The sequence below is a fragment of the Triturus cristatus genome, chromosome 6 (assembly GCF_964204655.1).
Source record: "Triturus cristatus chromosome 6, aTriCri1.1, whole genome shotgun sequence".
In the NCBI taxonomy this organism is placed as follows: Eukaryota; Metazoa; Chordata; class Amphibia; order Caudata; family Salamandridae; genus Triturus; species Triturus cristatus.
In genome coordinates, this window is record NC_140589.1 from 196,823,415 (window position 1) to 196,846,090 (window position 22,676).

Below are 22,676 nucleotides of genomic sequence, written 5' to 3' on the forward strand. Positions count from 1 at the left end.
GTCCTTCTGGGTCTGTTCACCTGGGACAGAAACTCCTGGCCCTCCTCGTCCCTCTGGTCCTTGTCTGTTGTCTCTGAACCTCTTAGCCCTCTTCGTCTTGCTGACCCAAGGACCTTTGTTTGTCCTTCCCCTGGTCTTTCTGTTTCTTTGGGCTGTGGGCCACAGGGGCCTGAGACCCTTGTTCCAACTTAATTCTTGTCCACCTGATTGTTCGCTCCCTGGTCGTCTACTCCTAGTCCCATTTCCCCTAGTACTGTTCCTCCTCATCAATTTGTTCTTGGTCCCCTCTAGCATTAGTCACTCTAGCCAAATAGATTTGGGCTCCTTGATCCGGGTTCTTGATCCTTGATCCGGGTTCTTCATGTACTTGTCCTCCTGATGGCTTGGTCGTCCGAGCCCTCCTGGTGTGACACCTTCTGGTCCTTATCATACTACTGGTGATTATCCTCATCCAACTAGTCCACCTTTCTTCTCCAGGTCCTCTCCATAATTACTTTAGTTGGTTCAGCCTCCAAGCCTCTCACTCAGATGTTTATTTTATTTTGACATCTCAATTTCTTTCACTGAGACAACACTCTCAATAAAAGAAAGGAGGGCCTAGAGGAAACAGGACTCAGCCCACTTAAAACACTGCTTAGCATGTTAAAAGCAAAACTATAATTCCTAAAATACATTAGTCGGGTGAACAAAATGTCAGTGTTGCTGAAAGGACCACTGAGATGCATTCTGCTGGGAAAATAGTTTGAAAAAGTGTGTTTATTCAGCTAGCAGGTGAGTGAATAGACATGTCCCTTGTGAATTAAAAATATGCTTAGATTACCTGTCTCCTATTTCACTTCCACAGAAGCCCTGATACTGTATCTCACCCAATTTACCTTTTGCAAGTTCCCCAAAGTATTGCGTGCCTTAGCACCAATTGCCTTATGCAAGTGTCACTGCCTCTTTGTCCCAGATATCACCTATCTCTCCATACTCCCTGTTTGCTGCTGGTTGTGGGCTGCTGCTGTGTTGACAGCTCTGAAATACTAAGCAAGCACAAGCCCCCTTAAATAGAAGCCCAAAACTATCACAAGGCCTTCCATCAGCTGCTCGAAATGAGCCTAGCATTCAAAAATCAAAATCATGAAAAGGAGGATTATGACTAATAAAAAACAATGAATTCTCATGAAGGAAGAAAACATTTATGTAACATGCATTACAGTCATACTCATTCCCTGCAGACAAGCAAATCCTCCTAAATATACATAGGCTGCGGCAGAAACTATTGGTGTTCAATATGCTGAAGCTCCTTCAACAGAAGTTTGATTCCGAAATGTCTTATTTTAATATCATATTCACTTAGATATTGTTATTAAAAGTACATTTGAATGTTGTTGTTTACTTTTGTACATGCATTTGTACATTTGTATATGCCCTTATTTTCAAATGCTTCAAAAAGTTCTTGCACCCCTGGTACAAGATGGCCACTATCCTGCTATTGTCACATTCTTCTTCATGGTCCGCTAAATAAAGACTTCCTTTACAATATTTATTAGGAGGATGGTGAAACAGTAAATGATCTCCACCATTTAGCCTACTGCAGAATAAACAGTGAAGTTCCAGATATTTAGCCAGACTTTAGTTAAATAGCAGAAACAATGTGCTATTTTAATGGCCACTGGGTAAATAGCAGAGATTATGTACTCTTTGGACAGCAGCTAGATAAATGGCCACTTCCTATGTATCCACTGTTGCTTATAAAAATGCAGACAGGATATCTGTTATGTTTGTGATGGAGTACCCATAGGCCAAACTCTAATTCTGGTCCATAAATTCTTACTGTTCTGTCTCTCTTTACACTTCCTCAACACCCTGGGCAATACTAAATATCACACTGTAGATTCTCACCTTTCAGAGTGATCTGCCAAGGTGGTATTGCCATGGAGAGGCTGGATGTAGAAGCAAATGCACATGTGCAAAATTTTCCAGGAGAGTATGACCTCTGTGTTCAACACCTAAGCGGGAACATATACTTAGCAATTAAATGGATAATGGGAATGGAGAAGCAATATGATGTCATCACATATGGGTCCCAGTATATTTATGAAAGTTATGCTTACAGCCAATGATAATTTGGCAAACAGGAGAAAGGTGAATCCTTTCGATAAAGAATCCTAGTCAAAAAGCCCTGCACTGGAAACTATGGTCCCGCTTCGCAAAGGTAAACTGAGATGAAAGTCTAACTTTATGACTTTGTTGTTCACAAAGGGCATTTACAAGGGGGAACAACCTTTACAACGCAACTTTTACAATGCACTACACTTACAACGCATTTTTTACAACGCAACATCCACTACAACGCATTCCATTACATCGCATGACACTACAACGCATTTTTAAAAACTACCTTTACAACGCATTCCATTACATCGCATACTACCTTTACAACGCATACCATTACAACGCATAATATTACACTACACTATCCAACACTTACCCTACTGTTGCACCCCCTGGAGTTAGAATAGTAATATTTACCCCTATACTATCCAACACTTTCCCTACTGTTGCACCCCCTGGAGTTAGAATAGTAATTTTTACCCCTATACTATCCAACACTTTCCCTACTGTTGCACCCCCTGGAGTTAGAATAGTAATTTTTACCCCTATACTATCCAACACTTACCCTACTGTTGCACCCCCTGGAGTTAGAATAGTAATTTTTACCCCTATACTATCCAACACTTACCCTACTGTTGCATCCCCTGGAGTTAGAATAGTAATTTTTACCCCTATACTATCCAACACTTACCCTACTGTTGCACCCCCTGGAGTTAGAATAGTAATTTATACCCCTATACTATCCAACACTTACCCTACTGTTGCACCCCCTGGAGTTAGAATAGTAATTTTTACCCCTATACTATCCAACACTTTCTCTACTGTTGCACCCCCTGGAGTTAGAATAGTAATTGTTACCCCTATACTATCCAACACTTTCCCTACTGTTGCACCCCCTGGAGTTAGAATAGTAATTTTTACCCCTATACTATCCAACAATTACCCTACTGTTGCACCCCCTGGAGTTAGAATAGTAATTTTTAACCCTATACTATCTAATACTTACATTAATGCAATTTAATATTATGCGTTGTAATGGTATGCGTTGTAAAGGTAGTATGCGATGTAATGGAATGCGTTGTAAAGGTAGTTTTTAAAAATGCGTTTTAGTGTCATGCGATGTAATGGAATGCGTTGTAGTGGATGTTGCGTTGTAAAAAATGCGTTGTAAGTGCATGCGTTGTAAAAGTGTGCGTTGTAACGACATACATCCTTTACAAGTAGTCAAGTTAGACTTTTGTCTCAGTTTTGATCTCGGTTAAACTTAAGACCAAAACTTTAGTTTAACTGAGACAAAAGTCTAAATTTACTACTCGTAAATGCCCTTTGTGAATAACAAAAGTCATAAAGTTAGTCTTTCATCTCAGTTTACCTTTGTGAATCGGGTCAAATGACTGTACACACTAATGTGATCACGCCTCAAGCTTGATGCTGACAAAACTAGCAACAACGGAGGACAAATAAGAACATGTCAAAGTGCAAGGATATTTCTAACAATATGGAGCAAAGAAGAAAAGCTGACTCACATGTTAATGTTTCTCTCACGTTGGATTCAAGGGTCAAACTGTGGTTGATCAATCTCAACAAGTTTGTCATTTTTCAGAGTAAACACTGGCAGATAAGTTTACACATTTTTAAAAATAATGTTTGCTTTAAATGGAAAGCAAGGTTAGAGGATAGCAAACATAGGACACAAGCTACAGTTCAAGAGGTGAAGTTAAGTATGGCTCCCCTCATTTGGTGTTGACTTGAGACCACAATTATGTATTGAAAGTTTTTTTTCTGATTCACAATTTGGTAATCTGTATTTAATCTCTCTTGTTTTTTAATGCAATATGCACTCAGACAGGTCGCAGCCCAACCAATGATTGAGGGCAGGGCTATCTATGTTAATTGTAAAATTGCAGAGGCACTCATGCAATCTAATTTAATCTAGTTCCTAAGAAGGGGGGGAAATTGTCCACTGATGCAACATATGCTGCTACATTACAATGGGAGGGGGAGGTGATGGCACTTTTCAAGGCTAGGTATCTGTAGGAAGCTGACTCAGTCTATACTATACCAAAGTAAGTATCGTGTGCACAGAGTACAGACTTGGTACAGGAAAATAATATTGTACTTTGCAAGATAGGTTATTCATAAGCAACATCAATTTGAATTTTTTAATTTAATTTTACAGAGTATTTTATATCAGAGCGCTTTACATAGCACCAGTTGCATTACATGAGGACACATTTTTCTTTTTGTTGTTGTTAGGCACAGGGAGATTAAGTGATTTGCCCAGAACCAAAGGATGTTCAGCGTCATTGCCGAGACTTGAGCCCAGTTCCTCAGATCCGAGGTCGACCGCCCTAGCCGTTAGGCCAACTCCTCTCCCCATGAATGAATAACGAATTTTCTTACAGATTTATAAAATGTGCAAATACAGTTGTAATTACTTTCAGGATTACTTTTGAGTACTTTTTAGATTACTTTCAGGAATACTTTTTCAACTCAGTGTGAGATGCCTAGATATCACACTGGGACAATTCCTGATGAAAGGTGAGTAAAGCTGTTTTTCACAAAACACAGTTTCTTAGGTCTCAATACAAAACACACTCAACACTTTGAAGTTTTTCAGAGGAAAACAGTCAATGCAATCCTCTGGAGAAAAACAGGGTTATTGTTTTATAGGTAAGTGAATGGTCTTGAGGGTTGAGTTTCTGGGGTTAGAATAAGGGTTCCCCCATGGTCAAGGATGCACTCAACAAGCACCCTCAGTGGCACTAGGGCGGCCAGGTGCAGAGTGTAGAGGCCCAATGTTAGCCTATGTAGCTAGGGGGCCGTCGGTTGGTGGCTGCTTACGAGCAGAACACAAGGCTGAGGTAGCTGAGCTCATAGAGGTAAGCTCAGGGAAAAGTGGAATCCAAGTTGGCACACAAGGTGCACCCACAGGGGCACTGAGATGGCCAGGTGCAGAATGCTGGATCGACATCGGCAGCCCTGTTGGTTTCCATGGGGAAGCTATGGTCGGAACAAACACTGCAGACTTAGGCACGAAGATCTTCTGGAGGCAACTACTGGTTGGAGAGGTAACTTGGGAAGCTGGGGGTTGCCTGGACACCGTCAGTTGGTCACCCAAGGCTGTGGGGTCTCTGGTGCAGAGGTGTCTTGAGACGTAGGGTTTTCCGTATCGGATCCTGGCACGGTCCGGGGGATCCTCCATATAGGGGCTGCAGGCGCCATCGAGAGGCTTAAGGAAGGTCAGGTAAAACTGGATCCCAAGTCAGTATCACTGGGGGGACCTCCTCATGGTGTTGGGCCTCTCAAACTCAGGCTGTGGGCGTTGGGTGCAGACTCATGGATTTGGCCAGAGCCAGAGTCTGGTTCATGAGCAAGTCCGGTGCTCATGGGAGACAAAGTCTTTTTAGGTAAGGTAGGTCCTCCGGGTTCTGAGGGGCTGCTGGCTGCAGGATGCATTGGGTTTTTGCTGGAGCAGGTCGAGGTCAGGACAGGCTAGTAGGGCTGGGGAAAAGTCAGTTGGTGTCCTCCTCTTCTTCCTTCAGCACGGCTCTTCGGTCCTTCTTCTTTTTCTTACTAGTCTGAGGAGAAAAGGTTTAGGGTTGCCCCTAAATACTAAATTTAGGGGAGTTTCAGGTAGGTACAGATTGCGACCAATGGGTTCCTTCCTTGGGGTGGGTACACCCCCTATTATGCCACCCTCCAGTGGTAGGGACCAATCTGGGGGAGAAGGATTTGCACCTCGACCCACGATGTGCTTCATTTCAGGACCCCGAGAGTGGGAGGCTCTCAACCCAGGGGTCCAGAAACATGTCTGGTGGGGGCAGCTGGCGAGCAACCACTCAGCCAGGACACTAGAGGTAGGTCGTTTTTCAGGGGGCATCTCTAAGATGCACTCTGAGTGCATCTGGCATCAGTGTTGGTTCAATGTGCTAAGAGGTTTGATACCAAACTTCTGAGGTTTCAGCAAAGCCATTATGGAGCTGTGGAGTTCTTAATGACAAACTCCCAGACCATATACTCTTTATGGCTTTGGGGTAGCTTACCTATACCATAGGCAGTGGGCTGTAGGCATGGCACACAGGAATGTGTGCCATGTCGACTCTTCACTTTGCTTTGCACCAAAACACGCAGCCTGCAATGGCAGTGTGTGTGTTAAGGTACAGGGCCTCAAAAGGTGGTACAATATGTGCTGCAGCCCTTAGAGGTCTTCCCTGGTCACAGCTCTCTTGGTACCTATGGTACCTTTTACAAGGGACTTACATGTGGGCAAAGAGTTGCCAATTGGGTGTGCAATAGTACAGTTTTAGGGAAAGAAAATAGGTCCTGGGTAGCTGGTTGGCAGGAACCTAATGCACACTCAGTCAAAGAGCATCAACATCAAGCTAAAAGTGGTGGGCAACTATGCAAAAAGGGGCACTTTCCTACAGTATCAAAACAAAGTTTGCACGGTTTATCCTGACAAGACAAATCTGTAGATTTCACCGGATCTGCGTCCACCAAAAACATGCCACAAAAAGGTGAACTATAGGTTATAATTTTACATCCATCCATAAACCTTTGTAAAAGAATCAGATTGCAATAGTTTGAGGTCTTAGAATTATGGGAGCTTCAGATGGCGTGATAGGGGCTTAACTTAGTCATTGAGATTCCGGGGAGTGTTCCCATGAGGAAAAGGGTCAGTGCTGATTTGCATTAGGTGGGTCTCTGTGGCTGATTGAGAATTTGGAGGAAATGTACTTTATTGCAATAGTGTATTTTGCCCGCCAAACTCAAGGCTCACCTGCCATGAGTAGGTCGGACTGCAAATTTTGAGCCCGAAGGAGAAAATTTTCTTTGTCATTAAAAAACTTCCTTCAATGACCTGAAGGAGTAGGTGTCATCAGAAGTAAGTCATCCGACCATCCGCCCGATTTAGAGCAAAAGGTCAGGTGGCTCTTTTTGTTACTGCCGACCATTGTGAGGATCACAATTTTTTTCCCACTTTGGGAGTTTGTTTTCGAAAAATAAAAGCTGTGGAAAAGTTTGACAGCCAGCCATCATGTTTGACGGAGCCGTCCATTATACTTTTCGTATATTGATAGGAATAGCTGTTACAGCAGTACCTGCCTAAATATAGAGATGTCTGCCAGGCTGGAAGACATCTCAAATTTTGGTGGGCGAAGTAAAGAAAGTCCTCCGCCACCTTGCCTACTTTTATTCAGCCTGCTAAATCCTAAATCAGACCCTTTATCTAGAGTGGCACAGTAGGTGAAAAACAGTGGTTTAGAATGCTGCCCTAGGGATTGTCAGGGGTTTGACAAGCATTCATCCTGTCACCTTTTAGGTATTTGCCTGCCAGTAGCATGCTTGGAAACCCAACACTAGTGTAGCTTTCCAAGTCTACGAGTCTACGACTACCAATGTTTGTGAATTCTTAAAAGTAGCACATTTGTATCTATTCACTGTGTATTTTTACGGGTGCAGATTTGCTACTTTCCTGCTAATCCGGTCACTAAGGGACATTTTTACAAAGACGTCGTGCAACGCAGTACAACAAGCAAAGTTGCTGCATTGCCTCACCTGAGGAGAGCAGAACTGTGCCTTATCTTGAAAGAAATGGCACAGTTGTACTCTCTCCGTATGCTAGCACACTCTGGACTGCCTAGCGCCAATGTAGGCACTCTTGTGCAGGACAGCTTAGAGCTGATGGCACCCAGTGTGACAATTGTTGTTGGCGCCCTCCAATGGCCTCCTTCTCCACAGACCGCTACCACCCTGCAACAGTGCTCTTCATCTCTCTGTAGCCCCTCTCTCACATGTATTATGTTTCGTTTTATAGCTACTCATACGAGTGTTGGGTATCAGAGTATTTCACATTACACACTCATTATACAGAAACAATCAATCATTCAAGTGTGTAAATCATTGTATATGAAATGTAATATAAGACAAAGAGGTCCTGGTGTAGGAGTCACATGACATCCATACTGGTAGGAAGTATATTTTATGAGTGTCTGGTTTGGAAAAGCACAAAGGGGAAACATTCATTACAATGCAGTCATTACCACGATCTACCTTGACAACACAACTGTCATTACCATGCCATTACAATGCATGTTACTACAACGCATGCCATTACAAAGCATACCATTACACTGCATGCCAATACAACGCATTAGAAGGTAAGTAATGGAGATTTTAGTATTAGGGTGGGTATGGGTTTTGGAGTTCATGGGAATAGTATTTTTACCCCTACACTATCCAACACTTTCCCTACTGTTATCCGATTGGCCGCACTCTGCTAGTCCTACCAGCGTGTTACCCCAAAGAATTGTGGTCCATGAAGTAGCGTCGGCGGGTACGCCTATGCCAAAAGTTTAAAATGAAAATGAGTGTCGCGTTAGCCATCCCTGGACACGTGTTTCGAGGTAGTTGCCTCTCGTCAGCAGGGAGTAGGTATGTGTGTAGGGTTGCTGCGTAGGCTGCCAAAAAATATTCTCAGGTAAAGTACCACTCAAGGCGCGCAGGTGCGTAGCCATGGGCTCGTCAGCCCCACCGGCTCAAGGGAGCCTGAATATAAACAAAAATCCGATTGGCCGCACTCTGCTAGTCCTACCAGCGTGTTACCCCAAAGAATTGTGGTCCATGAAGTAGCGCCGGCGGGTACGCCTATGCCAAAAGTGTAAAATGAAAATGAGTGTCGCGTTAGCCATCCCTGGACACGTGTTTCGAGGTAGTTGCCTCTCGTCAGCAGGGAGTAGGTATGTGTGTAGGGTTGCTGCGTAGGCTGCCAAAAAATATTCTCAGGTAAAGTACCACTCAAGGCGCGCAGGTGCGTAGCCATGGACTCGTCAGCCCCTCCGGCTCAAAGGAGCCTGAATATAAACAAAAATCCGATTGGCCGCACTCTGCTAGTCCTACCAGCGTGTTACCCCAAAGAATTGTGGTCCATGAAGTAGCGTCGGCGGGTACGCCTATGCCAAAAGTTTAAAATGAAAATGAGTGTCGCGTTAGCCATCCCTGGACACGTGTGTCGAGGTAGTTGCCTCTCGTCAGCAGGGAGTAGGTATGTTTGTAGGGTTGCTGCGTAGGCTGCCAAAAAATATTCTCAGGTAAAGTACCACTCAAGGCGCGCAGGTGCGTAGCCATGGGCTCGTCAGCCCCACCGGCTCAAAGGAGCCTGAATATAAACAAAAATCCGATTGGCCGCACTCTGCTAGTCCTACCAGCGTGTTACCCCAAAGAATTGTGGTCCATGAAGTAGCGTCGGCGGGTACGCCTATGCCAAAAGTTTAAAATGAAAATGAGTGTTGCGTTAGCCATCCCTGGACATGTGTTTCGAGGTAGTTGCCTCTCGTCAGCAGGGAGTAGGTATGTGTGTAGGGTTGCTGCGTAGGCTGCCAAAAAATATTCTCAGGTAAAGTACCACTCAAGGCGCGCAGGTGCGTAGCCATGGGCTCGTCAGCCCCACCGGCTCAAAGGAGCCTGAATATAAACAAAAATCCGATTGGCCGCACTCTGCTAGTCCTACCAGCGTGTTACCCCAAAGAATTGTGGTCCATGAAGTAGCGTCGGCGGGTACGCCTATGCCAAAAGTTTAAAATGAAAATGAGTGTCGCGTTAGCCATCCCTGGACACGTGTTTCGAGGTAGTTGCCTCTCGTCAGCAGGGAGTAGGTATGTGTGTAGGGTTGCTGCGTAGGCTGCCAAAAAATATTCTCAGGTAAAGTACCACTCAAGGCGCGCAGGTGCGTAGCCATGGGCTCGTCAGCCCCACCGGCTCAAAGGAGCCTGAATATAAACAAAAATCCGATTGGCCGCACTCTGCTAGTCCTACCAGCGTGTTACCCCAAAGAATTGTGGTCCATGAAGTAGCGTCGGCGGGTACGCCTATGCCAAAAGTTTAAAATGAAAATGAGTGTCGCGTTAGCCATCCCTGGACACGTGTTTCGAGGTAGTTGCCGCTCGTCAGCAGGGAGTAGGTATGTGTGTGTAGGGTTGCTGCGTAGGCTGCCAAAAAATATTCCCAGGTAAAGTACCACTCAAGGCGCGCAGGTGCGTAGCCATGGGCTCGTCAGCCCCACCGGCTCAAAGGAGCCTGAATATAAACAAAAATCCGATTGGCCGCACTCTGCTAGTCCTACCAGCGTGTTACCCCAAAGAATTGTGGTCCATGAAGTAGCGTCGGCGGGTACGCCTATGCCAAAAGTTTAAAATGAAAATGAGTGTCGCGTTAGCCATCCCTGGACACGTGTTTCGAGGTAGTTGCCTCTCGTCAGCAGGGAGTAGGTATGTGTGTAGGGTTGCTGCGTAGGCTGCCAAAAAATATTTTCAGGTAAAGTACCACTCAAGGCGCGCAGGTGCGTAGCCATGGGCTCGTCAGCCCCACCGGCTCAAAGGAGCCTGAATATAAACAAAAATCCGATTGGCCGCACTCTGCTAAATGCAACACATACTTTTTTCTTTTTACACATCGTGGCATAGGCGTACCCGCCGTCGCCACTACATTCACCACAGTCCTTTGGGGCAACTTGCTGGTGTGACGAGCAGTGTGCGACCAACTTGTGTTCAAACTTTCCCTACTGTTGCACTCACTGGAGTGGGAATAGTAATTTTTACACCTACACTATCCAACACTACTCTACTGTTGCCCTAAAAGAATTATGCATTGTAATGGTATGCATTGTAATTGTATGCATTGTGATGGTATGCATTGTAATGGACTGCGTTGTAATGGTAGTTTTTAAAAATGCGTTGTAATAAACTGTGTTGTAAAATCATGCAATGTAATGGTAGTAGCGATGTAAAGACTGCGTTGTAAAAACATGTGTTGTAATTGCATGAGTTATAATGTCATATATTCGCACAAAGTCAGGATTTTACATGTCAAAAGGTGCCTGTGTTTGGCTTTGCTAATAAGAAATTACTTTGACCCAATAAAATGGTTTTCAGCAACATAAGGACACTAAAAACAACTGGGGGAAAACAAAACGTTTTAATCCATACCTTGCCATTTTCAGGCAGTTCTTTGATTACAGCTCATAGCTCACTGTGCTGTATCAGAATTGTACCTTATGAACTACAAGTAACAAAAGAATCTCTGTGACAAAGCAGTAACCCCCTAAGCGATCTACAAAAACTAAAACTCTGTGATCTTCATGGTACACAAACTTTGCAGCAGGCATATCAACCGTCTGCACTACTTTATTATGAGTGAAAACTGCCCCTAGGCAAAACTCCAGTGTCTTGAGCTGTTCCATTGGTCACTAGTTATCTTGACATTTTTATTGTTACATGAACATTGCTGGACATACAAGAAACTCTGCGGCAGGTGCTTTTATACCAATGAGATATTTCAAAGCACAGCGCCCCATTGGCACTGGCCTAGAGCTGACTCTTCCCTAAAGCCGTTGTGCACCTGTGTCTGCGGTATGGTCAGGAGAGGTTTTGTGCAGGAAGGATGCACCTTCCTGCACAAGAACTATCTTTGAGGCTTCTTTTTCCTCTTTGTATGTGTGTTGCAGAATGCAGCACAAATGCAAAGAAGAAAGAGCACAAGGATAGATATTTCTCGTAGCGATAGCCTCAGCCAGGTGAATCATTCAACGCAAACCAATGTTAACACCTTTTTGTAAACATGAGTTTGCATCAAAATCCATGGATGGACGCACTGTAATGCCCATGCACCACCCATGGAATGCCTGCCTGGAGCGAAGTAACGCAAGGCAGCTCAGTTTGATATTTCCTTGACTTTGTAAATGCACTAAAAAAATAATTTGTTTTTGGTTTGCTTCAAAAAAGTGATACAGCCCCGATGAAAAGCCTTTGTAAATCCAGGCCTAAATATATTTAATCTCCTGATCCAAAAAATGAACAAGGGAAAATATCTGAGTGTAATTAGGATGACAAGAAAAACCGACGGACACAGCAGACCCAGAATGCAGAATGTATAGTAAGAGGAAAACACCCCTTGTGAGTGTTTTTGTGCAGGGGGGTGTCCCAGCAACGCAGGGGCCTTTGCACCATGGTACAAGGGTGCCTGGGTTGGGGCATGGCAGCCAGTTGTGCGCCATCACAGGGGAGAGCTCAGGGATACATCATATTGTTGTAAATATGACGCAACCCTTTGCTTGCAAAGTAACGCAGCGTGGCGCGGCCTAATGGCTTGTGGGGCCGGCTGCGTTACCTCCTTGTAAATATGGTCCGCAGCATAATTAGCACTTAGGTCGTGTCTCTGATTTTTTTTTTGCCTAACTCTAGCAAGTAGAGTAATATTTCAAGTTCCTTTTAGGGGTGCTGTAGTAGTTGTGAAAAAACACAAGAAGCACGTGAATACGTTTCTGCATAATTTCCATCATTTGGGAGAACACTTCTGAGAGAGGGCATGTTAGGATAATGTTCTCCACTGCGCATGGCAGACATCCAGGTCCTGTGCAACATTCATGGTCCAGCACTGCTCATGTTTAGAGACTCAAACAGCTTTGAAATATGTTTGTCGTACTACATTTTCATTTCCTTATGCGATTTCCTGTGAGATTAACTTCTTCAAACTGTCTGACTCTTGCAGAACCTACTGCGCTTCACTGGTGTGTCCAAGCAAACATCCTGCTTATCACCAGCACTATGGAAGAAGGCCACTCTCTATATACAGTTTATCACTTAAAACTTGTAATCGGACACGTTACAAAGATATTCCTACTGTAAGTCTGATCAAGTATGCATGCTTTACCTCTCTCTGCTTGACAAAAAATGCATCAATCAAACTGCGCTGGTCATTGGCATCTAATTGCTGGAGATATTTGACAAACGTGCCGGTTATGAAAGCATCGATTTCTGCCGCGTTCCTGAGGATGTTCTTGTGAGCTCCGGGTAGGAATCCGATTAAAGGATAAGCATTATACAGCTGTGGGAAACACAAGAATCAGATGCACTGAGCAAAGATGGCGAGCAAGGCCAAAACCAACAGACATTGATAAAGCCAAGCACTCTTGTTTTGTTATCGGGCACTCAAAGACAGGCAACGCTCCAGTCACATGTATCGCACGTGCCCTGTCCCTTACAGGCACAAAAAACGCACACACAGGAAAGGTTGAGACAGACAGCAATATACGTGCGCATAACTATTTATTTTGTGGCTAAAGTAAACTGTGTGTGAGAATTTATCCCTCACATCTGAAACACAGACACAGCTGAATGAAAAACGGAGAAAAGGGTGACTGCATGCATTTCACTAAGGCTGACTTCTCTAAAAATCTGAAAAAAATCAAGTCGGTGGGGAAAACACATTCCTCAAATTAGTTCAGGGTATCTATCCATTTACCGGAATAGCAATAGCATGCAAAAAGCTCTCCTAATCTTAGTTGTTTATAGAATTTTCTCTTACTAAAGGCTAAATTATTCTAATGGTTTAATCCAGTTGCTAATGAAGTATCTTTGTGGGTTGCACATCACAAGTTTGAACTCCACCAGGATTAAATGATAATACCCCCCCAAGTTGGGTAATACCGACTGATGTTGTGTATAGTGCACCAAAGCCACATTACTTTGCACAAAAGTAGAAGTTGCGGAAGTGAGATTTGGTGAGCAGTTTTTTCTGCATGACATAGCAGGTGTGGAAAAACAGATATTCACTGACTTGAGTCACTCACTTGAGTCTACAGGGCCCTCGAATCCCAGTTACGTCATCACGGAATCAATCTTTTGGGACTGAGTGAATTACCCTCTTCTATTGGCAGGGAGTTACCATGGCCTCCACACTCTACGACACTATATTTTATACCACTGAACTCTACACCACTTCAATCTACACAGAAAACAATCTACCCTGTTTCTACAGTCTACCCCACTCCGTTGCACTCTGCACCACTCCATGCCATGCACTTTATTCCACTGCACTCTCTGATACTCTACACCACTGCACATTATGCCACTCTACTGTTATATTCTATATAGGTACCATAATATAGGCCCCGGTAATCTCATTACCCTTCACCTATACTATCTCCCTACATTACACTTGTCAAGGTTTACAGCGTCTAACCTTTTACCTAGATATTACACTGCATTCAGAACGCAGGTTTCCCTAGTTCGAAATTTCATACATAATGCATGAGGATTCTTGGAACCACAGCAGGACTACCATCTCCTGTATAAAATCTATGTACAAAGTTCATGCCCAACGTCATCCTGAGCCGACACAGTAACACAGCAAGGTAGGACCCATGTGGAGACCTATGGGTATATATACATCACATCTTGCTAAGATAAGACAGAGGAGACCGTAGATGCTGAGGTTCCTGCATGCAGACACTCCAGCTCACAGTGGCCTAACATCCCTCGCGGGGTGTCTAACTCGAGACCAGGACGGGGTCCCACAGTCTCTCACTTCAGGTAATGGGGTTGACTAAATCCTAGAGGGATTCTTGGCTTAACAACTACACACAGGCTAGGTACACTTAGGTACCTCCAGTTAGGGAGACATCATAGGAGTACGCATCTTTTATCACGTGTTTTATATATTCGTATGTATTCATGATTATAGTAAGATAGTAGAGCTATACTATCCATTTACCTTTATAGTACTGCTAATCATTTATATCTTATACTGCCTAACGGTTGTTGCAGCCCATCTATTTTACACCAGAGTCAAGTCAAGTCAAAGATCTTTATTCGGATATAAGAAACATCCATAAAAGTACATATAAATCACAACAATCATCCGTAAAAAACATTAAAAAAATTATAAAAAATGACTTAGTTAATCTTGTGATGTGGATATTTCATAGAATACGAATATCATAACAAAGACAATAAATCCACAATGGAAATGCAATATGATTTAAACAGAATGAGCCACAGTAAAAACAAAACACAGCTAATTAGCTATGACATGTGCAAGGGAACAGTCACTAGTGCAAAAATGCAATGTGCAAACGATACAAGGATAGTGCAAACTTATCAGGCCACATTCATTGTTGCTCGGGATCGAACAGCAGAATGAAAGAAACGACTGACTCTAAAAATTACTTCATCAGAGCTTAGCATCAATAGATCTCTAAATGCTAGATTAAAATCCATCAGAAAGTTCTTTTTAAAATAAGGAATTAGGTAATATTTGGTGTATTTTGCATAAAAACCACAAAAGAATGTGAAGTGTAACAGGCTTTGTTTGCCGCCTAGGTTACAGGGACAGCATATATATTCCGAATTTTTGATAAAGCCTAAAGGGAAGCTAAGGAGATTTTTGATGCCCCCGTCCCTGAACCGAAACAACAAACTTCTATTCCATTTGCCCAGTTTCTTTCGCAGGTAACCTTGGGGCATGTTATGGGGCCTACCACATGATTCCAAAAGAGGGATGTACCTTATAATAGCTGGCTTTACATACTCGGTCTTTTCTCTATTTTTTCGGTACAGATCGTACAACGCCCGTTTTACTAAATTCTTATGTGTGCAGTCAATGGTACTACGTGGCCTGAAATTATATTAACAACATCACCCGTCTGATTATTTTGCCTTGAAAAAGTCTTTGTAAGACGAAACACGTGTCGGCTGGTCCGTGTATTGAACTTGCAACCCTGCATTAATAAACAAAGATGACAAGCAACTAAGATTTAAGGGGTCTCGGATTTCTTATCAGAGAATTCATCTATGGAACTGATCCCATCATTTCTGTCTTGGACAAGCATATAGAACTTGTGTAGAGTTGACAACTTATATTAATGGGGTATTTAACCCGTACACAGTAGGGGAGTGCCATACAAGTCTTCTAATTTCTAATCTGATATAAAGCAAAGCCTGGAAATTCATATCATTAGTTTGCAAGGATTCAACTTTATCTCCTGCCCTAATCTTAACCCAGATAGATAATCCCCCACTGGGTCTGCCCCTGACCGGAATGGGTATGATCTGGTTGTGACAGCTGTAACCCTCAAACAGCAAAGAACAAGTGCACCAAGTTTCTTGGAACATTAAAATGTCAAAGTTAATAACCCAATCTGTCCAGTCCCTGATTTTCATTTACGCATTGACACCGGCAATATTCCAGCTCAGAATTGTCAAATTATCGGACGATATGGGGGTGGCAGAGGCATGGGCAGTTATTTTAGAATGGGATGGCGACACTAGCGCTCCAATGCCATTAGACACCATTGTGGTGGAGCAGGTTGGCAGTTCATCCACGGGGCCAGATGTATTGATATGATCTCTAGCTACTATGCTTGGAAGGATAGCTGAAGGTCAATCCAGAGTGCCCGGCTCAGATAATACACTGAATCTATTATACAGTGGATACGGTGGGCTAAATGATTCTAACTGAGCTCAGACACAGATTCAGCTCTCACATAAGCGCCGGGACACCCCGTTGGGGTATCTGTGCGCTATACAAGATTCCCAAATAATAATAATAATAATGATCTCTGGGTGGGCCTATAAAAATAACCCAATGGCAATAGGGTTATGACAGTTGAAGGGCTAAAGTGGATATTGTTACTACTAAGAATGAATTTAACTGTGGTGGGGTGTCTAAGGTTAATTATAATACAATCTCCAGGGATGTTCTTAAATGAGGGACCGACCCAGCTCACCCGGCAGACTGACAAGATTTCACTCGAGATGTTAGGGCCAACCCCTTTATGTTTAGTCAACCAGTCAATACACTTGTTGTTCAACTGGGCCCAGGACTCACCTTGACCCTCCCTGAGCGGTGGTACACCCGCCAAAATTAAAACATATGGGCAAGCATCAGGGGGTAAATGAAGGGCCGTCCCCAGATATTTTGTGGGCCTAGTAACAGCAACTTGGCCCTTGTCTGAGCCAAGAAAGGCGAGTGCCCCCAGCCTCATAAGGGGCACGGTGGGTCCGCCCTTTGAGGTATCGACAACCACACTAATGGGGCAAGGTGGTTCGGCTGCTACAGCCGGGGTATGCTGCGGTGTCATGGAAGATTGAGTGTTCCCTGCAATATCACCCCTAGATACAATATTAGATGTAGATGTGCAACTGATAATATTTGGCCTGTCACCCAAAAAGCACTTACTGGCGACTTCCAAATCTTTCAGTAGACGATCTCCCCTCATTAGATCAAGACTAATAACCCCTTTCCTTTTTGCGTCTTCATTTTTTACCAGGTTTTCCAGTCTATCTAACCTTTTAAAAATAAGATTAAACTGTTTGATCATTTGACTTTCCATTTGTTTAAAAATAGTATCGACTATAGTCTCAATAAAATTCTCATTTGACTTTTTTTGAGTGACGCTTTCAATTATCGGCTCAGTCTGTGTGCAAGCAGAGTTATGTCCTTCTTTAGGGGAAGTTGTATCTAGAGGCCCCACAACGAATTGCAAGGACTCATTAATAATGCTGCCGCCCCCTGGCAGTTGTTGCTTCCCTCTAATCCACATACTCAGGGGGGTCGGTTGGCTCTTGTTACGAGAGGGTTGTTTCTTCTTATTAACTGTTGGTTTCGAAGGGCCTCTTTTCCTTTTCTCTCCAATAGTCTTGTTACTCGGGGACAGAGGAGGGATAGAATCGTGTGTAGCGGGATCAGGTTGTGAGTCAATAATAATAGTACGACTGCTGCTCCCTGATAACGTGGTCACTGAATTGACCAAATTAGGTTTTATAACTGTAACCGCAGGGAAAAGCGGCAAAAAGTTATTAGCACTTGTTTGCTGGGGTTCTGGGTGTGAGCGTATAAGGTCCATAGACATTCTCCTCTCAGTATTGGCAATTTCATTAGTGACCATGTTAAAGGCATTATCCAGCATGCTTTCCAATGACGATGGGAGAACAGGAGGGCCCACAGATGCCTGTGAGATTAAGCTAGCATTTCTTTTCCCCATAATGGTTAAATCAGAGCTCACCTTGATAGCAGATTAGAGGGGTGGCCTGCCCGACCACTGCTGACCTCTGAGGGCCTTAGAGGGCCCGGCCTTTGCCCGGGCTTAGCCCGGCGCAGACCCGCGCGCGGTCCCGCGAGGCGGTGGCTCAGCTGTAATTTAAGCGCCTCCAGGCACGAGACTGCGGGAGGCGGTTTCCTGTTCCACCGCTGGGGGTGCTGGGAGACGTGGTCCCCTCCACACGGCGGCCGCGTTAGAGTGGCGGCGGCGGGAGGGAGACAGGCAGCGGCCGTGGAACTATACCCAGGGAAATGCGGGTAGGGTGTCGCCTCAAACAGTGTCTGCTTTCTGGTGAAAATGACTCGCCCGCTCTGCCAGTGGCTCAGCTGTAATTTAAGCGCCTCCATGCGCGAGACTGCGGGAGGCGGCTTCCTGTTCCGCCGCTGGGGTGCTGGGAGATGTGGTCCCCCTCCACACGGCGGCCGCGTTAGAGTGGCGGCAGCGGGAGGAAGACAGGCAGCGGGAGGAAGACAGGCAGCGGCCGTGGAACTATACCCAGGGAAATGCGGGTAGGGTGTCGCCTCAAACAGTGTCTGCTTTCTGGTGAAAATGACTTTACACCAGAATAACAACTGTTAAATAAATTCTTATTGAAAACGCCCAGCCTGTTTCTTTTGTGTATTTCTCTGAGACAGACTAAGTAAGCACGAGTGACTGAGCGAAAGGAAGTATATTATTTCCACAGTCCTGAGGGATCAGGGTTGTCATGTTCGATGGTTGCCAGGAACTATTCTCTCCTTGGTAAGAGGAGATTCTAGTGGCACTGTGAGCTAGTTGGTACAAAAGGCCAACATACCCGGTGGGGTGATCAGAGTTCGTCTGACACCAATCCTACAGTGTATGTTGTCTAAACGCGCAGATCCTGTATACATTTTATAGGAACTACACAACACTACGCCACTGCACCACTCCACCATGCCTATGCATGCTACAAAACTCTACCCAGCATCACTCCACTCATGCCACTGCTCTCTGCACTGCACCAATCCACTCTACTCTACTCTGCACCACTTTACTCCAGACCACTTCACTCTACTTCCCTTCCCTCTACTCTGCAACACTGCTCTCTCCAGCACTGAACTCCATGCCACTCTACTCTGCATCGCTCCATTCTTAGCCAATGTACTCTCTGCCAATCATCTATTCTGCACCACACTCTACTCTATACCATTGCACTCTAAGCCACTTCATGCTACGTGGAAACAATCTACTCTATGCCACTGCAGTCTACGCCACTCTATACTCTCCACACTACACCTCTCAATTTTATGCCACTGGACACTAGGCCACTGCACTCTACACCAATGCTCTCTATATCACTTTACTCAAAACCAAATCACTTTACGCCACTGCACTCTATACCAATCTACTCTACACTACTGTACTGTACACCACTATACTCTATTTCACGACTCTGCACTCTACTCCACTCTACACCATTACACTCTGTCACTTTACTCTGCACCACTCTACACCACTGCACTCTACACCAATGTACTCTATGTCACTCTACACCACTGCACTCTACGATACTCTACTCTGCAGAACTGCACTCTCTGCCACTGAACTCTATGCCACTCTACTTTATGCCACCCTATTCTGCATCACTGCATTCTACTCTGACCCACTCTATGCCACTCTATGCCAATGCACTCTATGCCACTCTAATCTAATGTGCACCACGGCACTCTATGACACTGTACTCTGAACCACTCCAGTCTAGGTCACTCTGCCTAGTGCCACTCCACTCTGAAATACAGCACATTATGCCAATGTACTGCATGCCACTACTATTCTACTCAACTCTACCCTGCACCACTCCACTCTACCCCGCACCACTCCACTCTACACTTCATTGTACTAAGAAACTATTTACTCTACACTCTATGCTTTTACTCTACTCCACTCGGCGCCACTGCATTCAATTCTGTGCCACTCTGCTCTAGAGCACTCTACTCTATGCCACTGCATCACTATACTCTACCCTGTACCACTCCACTCAACTATGAAACAATCTACTTTATGCCACCGCACTCTATGCCACTCTACTTAACTCTATGCTGTGCCACTGTACTCTAAACCACTGCACTCTACGCCAATGCACTCTACACCACTTTACTCAATACCAGTGCCTTCTATGCCACTACTTTGCACGACTACACTTTGCACTTTACACCACTATACTCTACAGCATTCTTCTCTAAGCCAATGCATGGTATGCCACTGCACGCTTTGTCACTCTACACCACTACACTCTACATCACTGCACTCTATGCCAATCTATTCTACTCTGTGCCACAGTATTCAACACCACTGCTTTCTGCAGCACTCTATGCTGCACCATTCTACTCTGCACCACTCTACTTTGCACCAATCTATGAACCTGCACTCTATGACCTTGAACTCTGACACTCTACCACTGCGTGTTGTCACTCTACACCACTGAACTGTTCATCACTGCACTCTACATCACTCTATTTTTCTCCGCACAACTGTACTCTATGTCACTGCACTCATTTTCCCAGTAAACCCTATCTATACTTTGGAAAATATTTCCTAAGGGGGGTGCACTCAGAAAGTTGCACCCCAGCCTTAGGCCTCATCCGAACCAATGCTTCTTTCTTTCAGAGGCTCTCTCTGAAAGCTTCTTTGTGGTTGAGTTACTTGCCTTTACTGGTTCAAGGTGTGACACGCTCTAGTTCCTCTGCATCCTCTTTAGCCACCACAGCACTAGGTTCATTACCAGTCTCCAGCACTAGTTACCAGTTTCCTGAGTTGTTGCCTACACATCTTAGTGAAGCAGTAGACCAATAGGTCTGGGCACTCTGGTTAAGTCGTTGGGCACTAGGAGGCCCTACAGGAGGAGATACCCCAGCTACAATTTCAGCGATGAAGTAAAGTATGCCTCACTTTATTGTTGCTGAATTATTCCATTTTGTCTAACAGCTTAATTCAGTGCTTCATTTTACTTCTGACTCCTGCTCTATGCAGATCAGAAGGGAATATTTGTAAACTCCCACATGCCAGAGAAACCATTTCTCATCCTTCCTCTCTATTTCACTTCATTATAGTGCTGGTCAGAGGGACATATTTTTCGGAGCTGTTTCCAAACCAAAACTAACCATCATAATAAACATCATAGTCTAGCCTGTTTCCTGACTTGAGTCAATCCCTGAGTCCTCCTCCAGTTTCTGGGTATGTTCTATGACTGCCAGACTCGCCACCTGTATTAGTTTGAAGACCATCTTAAAATGTTGTTGTGTTACATATGCAAATTAAAATACTTTAGTTACAAATTATAATAATGCCAGCATTTGTAGAGTGCACAGCTACGTCAGGCGGGGTGTCCCGGTGCTGCGAGACACCGGGAAGATTAAGCGAGCTATTGCTCAGAGTCACAAGGTGCTGGGCTAACCTGCTACCATCGCCGGGTATATAACAGAGAGCCCCAGTGTACCGGAGTCAGCTTCCCTGGCCGCTGCACCACACCTCTTCCCTAATTGATGAAGCAGATATTGCTATGATGGACTGGAGTCATGAACATCTTGCCAACTGTGTGAGCCACTTCTCTAAGAGTCAGCAGTGGATAAGAGCAGACACATTGGTGGCTGTCAAGAATGGCCCTCCTAAGATGCTCCCTGCTTCATCCCCATGTGTGATCCTGCCACAGACTTGATGGTCAACAAACTTGTGGCAAGATGTCCCAGTCTGAGCGAATCTCATCCTTACTGTCCCTTTATCTGAGTTTTTGGGGTTACCAGGGAGAGAAGGATAAGAGGCCCAACCACTGAGACTCCTGAAGTTGATCACAGGGAGCCGGGATTCCCATCAATATCTGCTGAACTAAGCAAGCTATCCTTTTCTAAACGTTTCATTTGGCTTCCTACAGGAATTACTGCATCTTCCACTCCATCACCAGTATTTCCTCTTCCCCATGCAAGTATTGCTTGGAATCCTCCTCCAAATTCTGGATGACCTAAACTTCATTCTTGTGCTCACTTTCCTTGTCATGCCCTATTCCAGAGGCTGGGTCATTAATTAACCAAACACCTTGTCTACAGGCAGGAGGCCTCCTAAAAGTGAGTTCAGTCTGAATCTCCAGATGATTGAAATAGAGCATCTGCTCACTATGAATGATCCTAATCATCATTTCTATGATTACAGGAGTACAATGTCACTCCTTTTGTCCTATGCAACCTGCCATCTTGAGTCACTATACATGAGAACTGAAGTGAACACCTCCACCCTACAAAAGTAAGTCCAAGTGGGCAATGAGTGTTCGCCTAAACACTTATTGCTTTTTGTTGCTGCCTCATATTTACAAGGATGGGGCAGCACCAAAAATTATGGCCAGGTAAAACTTGGCCTTAGGATGGCGATACAAGGAGAAATTATTAATATCTCCTCAAACTTTGATCTTTCTATGTGTGCTGATCTTTCTATGTGTGCTGCTCTTTGTATGTGTTCCTTCCTGCACATAAACAATCCCCCTGAAGTGCAGGCACCCTTGCAACATGGCACAAGGGTGCCTGCGGTGGCGCTAGGCAGCTTTTTTAGTGCTAGGGGAAATGTAGGGCTGCGCCGTATTTTTGTAAATACGGCACATTCTAGCATTTACAAAATGTTGGAGCGTGGCGTTACCAATTTTGGAGTAACACTGTGCTCTGAAGTTAATGAAGTGGGATCTTTTCTGTCT

At 44.5% G+C, this 22,676-nt stretch overlaps 1 protein-coding gene across 5 annotated transcripts in view; it reads right to left on the reverse strand.

Moving 5' to 3' along the window:
* LOC146816630 (cytochrome P450 2K1-like) overlaps nucleotides 1-22,676 on the reverse strand; it is a 504,791-nt gene that overhangs the window by 245,857 nt on the left and 236,258 nt on the right. For 3 of the 5 annotated variants that reach the window (XM_085610501.1, XM_085610502.1, XM_085610505.1), the window contains one exon: nucleotides 12,811-12,984. The exons of the other annotated variants lie outside the window; for them this stretch is intronic. In XM_085610501.1, the coding sequence (XP_085466627.1) occupies nucleotides 12,811-12,984 (174 nt within the window). The remainder of the gene's footprint in view (nucleotides 1-12,810; nucleotides 12,985-22,676) is intronic. 5 annotated transcript variants of the gene reach the window in all.